The sequence below is a fragment of the Chrysemys picta genome, chromosome 5 (assembly GCF_011386835.1).
Source record: "Chrysemys picta bellii isolate R12L10 chromosome 5, ASM1138683v2, whole genome shotgun sequence".
Taxonomy (NCBI): Eukaryota; Metazoa; Chordata; order Testudines; family Emydidae; genus Chrysemys; species Chrysemys picta.
The window spans coordinates 123894609-123900608 of record NC_088795.1 but is presented as its reverse complement, the minus strand read 5'-3'; the positions used below and the strand labels follow the sequence as shown (position 1 = coordinate 123900608).

Here is a 6000-nt window from a genome sequence, read left to right as displayed (position 1 = left end):
GTAGGTGCCTAAACTTATTTGGCACCTAAATTCCTCCCTCTGGGCATGTGCACTGCTGCCTCATATGCTCAGACACCTATGTCCTGCCTAAGCCCCACTGTGAGCCACAAACGGGAAAATAGGTGTTTTCCTGCCTATCCAGTAGGCGGCCTCTGAGCACCCCTACAGGATCAGGTCCCATTCAAAATCTGGCAAAGGGAGGAGGTGGCACTGGTGCCCACCTTATAACTGTGAAGATGCTGTAATAAAAAGTAACTATTGAAATGATTTGCTATTGTGTATTTAACCGTTTAAAATAATGTTTCATTTTAAAAAAAAAGTTTGTTTTGTATTATACAATGTATTTGTAGAAGGCTCCTAGTAGTGTGTTTGAGATTTTGACTGCATTTTCACTGGAAGACTCTACCTGTGTAAGCTCCAAAGGGTCAGACGTCAAGTTAATAAATATATATTTCTGGAAAACAAGCCCTATATTTAAAGGTGTAACAAATCCACGACAGCTCTGATGAGGTTAAAAGCTGTCATCATCCAATGGATGTTTGATGGGCCATATTTGCGATGAGTGTGGTTGGTTTTAGCTCCCATATCCCAAACTCATCACTGTGCTTTGCACTAATTGGAAGACTCAGTAGAGGTCAAAACCTGCATGCACCATGGAGCCTGAACTACATTGAAATGAGATGCATTCAAATCACGTTCACTGCATGGGGGTTCCATTCTGGTGAAAAACACTACTGCAGCTCAGCTACCTCAGACTTCACATCTGGAAATTGCAGTGCCATTAGAACCACCTGTATTAGGTGCACAGCTGGGAAACGACATTGCACCTAATAAAGTAGCTACACTGTATTATACACAGAACTGTCCTGATATACCCTCTGCCTGTGCAATGGACTCTTGGAGGGCTGCCTAAGGATTCTACCCCTTTAAAAGCCCCTGTATCCAACAATCACGTGGTGCTGTTAGACTCCTCCACCCCTGCTCCTTCTTTGCGGCTCTGTAGTCCCCTGACAAGGGTGGCAACGTTGGTCAACCGGGCTAACGGCTACGAAGAAAACTACAAATCCCATCGAACGCTGCGAAGCGAGATGACATAACCGACCGCTCTCGGTTGGACAGCGCAATGCGCGCCGGGAGTTGTAGTTCCATCCCCTCCTGCCGCTAGGATGCGATGCCGAAGTGGCCGCAGATTACGACTGCATTTCCCGGTGTGCTGCGCGGCGCGGGTTCCCGTCAGCGCAAGGGGGAGCCCCCCGACGTAAAGGGGGATCACTTTCCCCTTGTGTCCGCCATATTGGACGGTAACTCTGGTCAGCGGCGCTGGGGCCAAGGGAGTCCCCGTTACAGTGACAGTTCGTGCGCCCCTGCTCCTCGGTGGCTTGTGCCCCCGCCTTACCCGCTCCCCCTTCCGGGCGCTGACGGCGGCTCCGACCTCCTCGCTGCCCCCTCCCTGCCCGGGTGTCAGACACGATGAGTCCGGCCGACGCCAAGCGAGGAGCCAAGCGCAGAAAGAACAAGCGGGGCGGCGGCCTCGGCAGTACCGGCGGCCCCGGACCCAGCGGCGGCGGCGGCGGGGCGGGAGGCCTGAGCAAGAGCGGGGCCGCCTCGGCATCGGCCGCCCTGCGGGCTCCAGCCCAGGCGGTGGCTGCCACGCCGAGCGTGGTGGGCGGCCTGCTGACAGCGCCGGCAACGGCCACCGGCAACGGAGCCCTGAGCGGCGGCGCTGGAGGGGCCGGGGCGGGACATGGCGAGGTGAGGGGGGGCGCTTCGGGGGGAGGCCTGGCCGCACCCACCCCCTCCCCGGGAGCAGGGGCCGCCGCCCCTGGGTGGGGAGCCCCTAGCGGGGTTCGCTCTCCGGCCGCAGTGACAGGCATCCCGCTGCAGCGGAGCCCCGCGCACGCCAGCGGGAGGAGGGATGGGGGCGTTGGGCAGTCATCCACGGTGACGGGGAGAGCCCCCTTTGGCCGGTTCGCAGCCCCCCAGCAGCAGGGAGCCCCGGGGTGTTGTCTGCCCCTCATCCTGGCAGCGAGGATGCGGGGCTGGGCACTGTCCTTTCCCCCCACCCCACAGGGCAGGGCGCTGCAGCCTGATCCCTGGCACGTCCTGGTGGGGAGGCTCGGGGAGTAGTTTGAGCACAGGGCTTCCCATGCCAGGCATCCCATCTTTCTGCGTCCCCAGGGCTTGTGCTGAAGCTTGTGGGAGGAGGAGCGAGAGAAGAGGTTTGAGGCGTTGCCACCTAGGGCACATGTTATCTCCTTAAAGTGAAGTTCCCTTTTCTCCGAAAATATTTTCATTGAAAAGTTGCATGTTCGTTGTTAGTGGGATTGCAGGCTTGCATATTGAGCTGCTGAAACAATTTGGGCATGTTTGCTCAGTTTTACTAGTTTCACTTTAGTGAAGTTTATTGTAAGTATATTATATTGTGCAATGACACCTGTCTTAGGTGATTGACCAAGGGTCAAGCAAAGATCAGTTAAATTATTGATTTTTTTTTTTTTTTGAGAGAGAGAGAGATTCTGTTGTCAAAACTAACAAGACAGGAACAGAGGGAGGTTGACTTTTTTTCCTTTTTCATTAAAGGTTGAACAGATATTTGTTGAAAAGTGCACTAAGGTTAGATTAGGTGCCCCAGTTACGGGGGGGTTGCCTATTGGCAGTGTCGTTATTGCAGGTTTCAGTATATATCTCATTTGTCACCTTCATCTTCCTTCTCCATAAGGAAATTGTCAGACACATGGAGGAAGAAAGAATAAATGGTTTCTGTGGTGTGAGAGGAATCCAAAGTACTTAATGATGTAACCAACTGGATTTTAGTTTTGTGTGTGGTCTTATCTCCTGTTTGTTTTGCTAGGGCAATGAGAATTCATCAGTGATAAATATAAACTTATTTTCTTTAAAACCACAGCAACCTTGCCCTCCTTCCTCAAAACCCCCCATCCAGCATCAGCTGCAACTTAGCTTCATAGCTGTCATAACTATCATGCTAATGCAGTATTTATGTCAAACATAATTTACATTTGGAACAATAGGCGCTAACATAACTTGTGAATATTTACTTGTCAATTTTACTGCTACATTGAGAGGATGCTGTCAAACTCTATTGTTATCCTAGAAAATAGCTAATGATACGCTGAAGTTCAATTTAAAAATCAGTATAACACTTTAATAGAATGCAGGTGCTTCAGGGGCAGTGTCTGTCTACTATAGTGCCTAGCTCAATGGAGCCCCAATGTTGGCTGGTCCCTAGGCACTGTGGTAATATATGTGATTGGTAATGCCCTGGGGAAAATGGAGCAACATGGTAGATTGAAGTGATTCAACCAATGAAGTGGTTTACTGTCCCTGATAACTTGGGTTGTCTATAGATTGTGCATCTGCAATATGCAGAGTCCAGAACAATATTTTGCAAGTGACTTTCTTAAGATCATAACTGACTAAGAGATCTCTTGCAAAAGCTCATCCCAGGAGGACAGAATCGGTTGGCCATCCTTCCACTTAAGGGCTGCCTTTAGATTTTAGACTTAATAGTTGTCATTTATATGTCTCACTTTTAAGATAGACCACCATCTCTTTGAAATTGTACAGAATTAAAACTTTAAATAATTGTGAAAACACTTTCACATGTTACTGTATGCCCTCATTCATAGTAGAGAACTTAAAATAATTTGTATGCCCTTAAATGAGAGAGTACTGTATTATACAAGTCATTATTTTGTAAGTCAGTTCCACATATGACACATTTATTTTACTACTTTTGCTTGTACTTTTAAATATACTTACAGGTTATCAACTGTTGCAATGTTTTCACAACATTTGATGAACAGTATGTTACTAATGATTCTGCAAGCTGGTTGGCAAATATCAATTGGACCAACTAGTTAAGTTGGAAGTAAACTCATGAGACTGGATTTATATATACAAGGTAGCAAACGTTACAATTGGTTTATGAGAGCAAGCAGATAATCTACTATGCCATATTACTGAAAGCCACATATAGTTAATACTACATTTGAACACTGATAGATTTTATATTGGCTCACTTGCCTCATGTCATATACACTGATGTTTTTCTTGACACGTTAAACATTTTTTTATTGTGGTGATGCAACAAAATTACCAATACTTTGTCATTTAATGCCATAGTTGTTTCAAGCATATAAGCTAAGATAACTTGACATTTTCTAAATGTTGCCCTTGCTCCAGAATGTAATACTCTAAATCAGGGGTAGGCAACCTATGGCACGTGTGCCGAAGGCGGCGCACAAGCTGACTTTCAGTGGCACTCACACTGCCTGGGTCCTGGCCACCCGTCCGGGGGGCTCTGCATTTTAATTTAATTTTAAATGAAGCTTCTTAAACATTTTAAAAACCTTATTTACTTCACATACAACAATAGTTTAGTTATATATTATAGACTTATAGAAAGAGACCTTCTAAAAACGTTAAAATGTATTACTGAGACGTGAAACCTTAAATTAGAGTGAATAAATGAAGACTCGGCACACCACTTCTGAAAGGTTGCTGACCCCTGCTCTAAATAGTTAACCACTCTGAAACTAAAGAGTACAGGACCAAGACAAGATTTGTGATCTTCATTCACTGGGGTGATGACTTACCATGAGTTGCTTTCCTTCGCCACATAACCCAGAAGCTCTGTATACCTTTCATGAATGACCTGTACAAATCAGGTGCATTATTTATGTTGGCTGCGTGAAAAGAAAATGCCATGCACGTATCTCTACGGTCGTAACCAGATTTGCATTACTTTCATCTTGTACAAAATGTTGCTGAGTGTCTGTGAGGTGGTATGAAAAATCAAAAGCCATTGTTCTAATTTACAAACTTTAATGGCTTCTGATCTCTCAGAATATATATTATAAAATCCTGTTACTGCTGACTGCTTAGCTGGGACTGCACCCCAGAATATAATGTAGTCAAGTTGCTAGCCCACTAATGCTTCTCTGTGTCAGTTGTGTGCCCCTCATATTCGGTTCTCCATTGTTGGAAAGACTATTGTTATGTTGCTGAACTATGGCGAACCCTCCCATTAGATTTCTATTAGTGTAAACTCCCTTTAGAATACATAATTAGATTTAACCTACACTTTAGAAAAAAAAATTTTTTTTTAAAGGAATGGCAGCTTGTATCCTGCATATTTGTTATGTGCAAATCAGTTGCTAATTATCTGGTGATATATTGATAAAAGATGTTTTATAAGCAAAGTTGGATTGAGTTTTAAAATACATCCAATTTTATATTTCCAATTAAAAAGCCCTTTTCTTAATTTTCAGATTCTAGCTAGGATTTTCATAGCTAATGAACATCATAATTAAATTGAGATTTTTATGGTTCTTAGCCTAAGATTCTCATTTCCGTTTAGTTTCTGCATTAAATATATTGTTCTGTGATACAAGCAAGCAATTCTTTTAAAAAAATCATATGGGAAGTTACTCTTTTGGCCCTATTTACATACTTGAAAACATCAGAATTCCTGTCTTCTAAACAATATTCTGCAAGTGTTCTACAGAAACTAAAGATTCTTCGCTTGGTGTTCCTCTAGTAAGGAAACTTGTTGGTGACACTAGTTTAACTGGAATTGGAAGCTACACAATTTACGCTTGTGGGGTAGGATCATAAGACTTTACATATATCTTTGTAATGATAAAATATGGCTACTGGGGATAGTGTTATGGGATGGAGAATAAAGTGTCACATTAAAACAGAATAATTTTTGATCTGAAGTTTGAGCGCATAGACCAGGCATTTTTAAATTTAATATTTCATTTATTATGTGAAAAGAAAAGTGAGCGTTTTTTAAAATGTGATTATACTGTGTTCTGTGATGAAATATTAAGATTTGGATTAATGGTTGGAATTTTGATTGAATCTGGGGATGTATTTGGAGTTGCTTTTTATGGGTCTCTGCACAATACAGGATTCTGTGGTGAGGAAACAAGTTGTAAAGTTGGCTTTGTGTGATAGCTTGCCTAGGTAGCTGGG

The 6000-nt window shown here is 44.0% G+C and overlaps 1 protein-coding gene across 3 annotated transcripts in view; it reads left to right on the top strand.

The window, feature by feature from the left end:
* The first annotated feature begins 1201 nt into the window (after nucleotides 1–1201).
* The window catches only part of FAM193A (family with sequence similarity 193 member A), a 95412-nt gene continuing 90613 nt past the window's right edge, over nucleotides 1202–6000 (top strand). For 2 of the 3 annotated variants that reach the window (XM_065598341.1, XM_005311207.5), the window contains exon 1: nucleotides 1207–1752. In XM_065598341.1, coding sequence (XP_065454413.1) covers nucleotides 1471–1752 — 282 coding nt within the window. In that variant the 5' untranslated portion in view covers nucleotides 1207–1470. Of the gene's footprint in view, nucleotides 1753–6000 lie in introns of all 3 variants that reach the window. The other variant, XM_005311208.5, reaches the window with a different exon arrangement.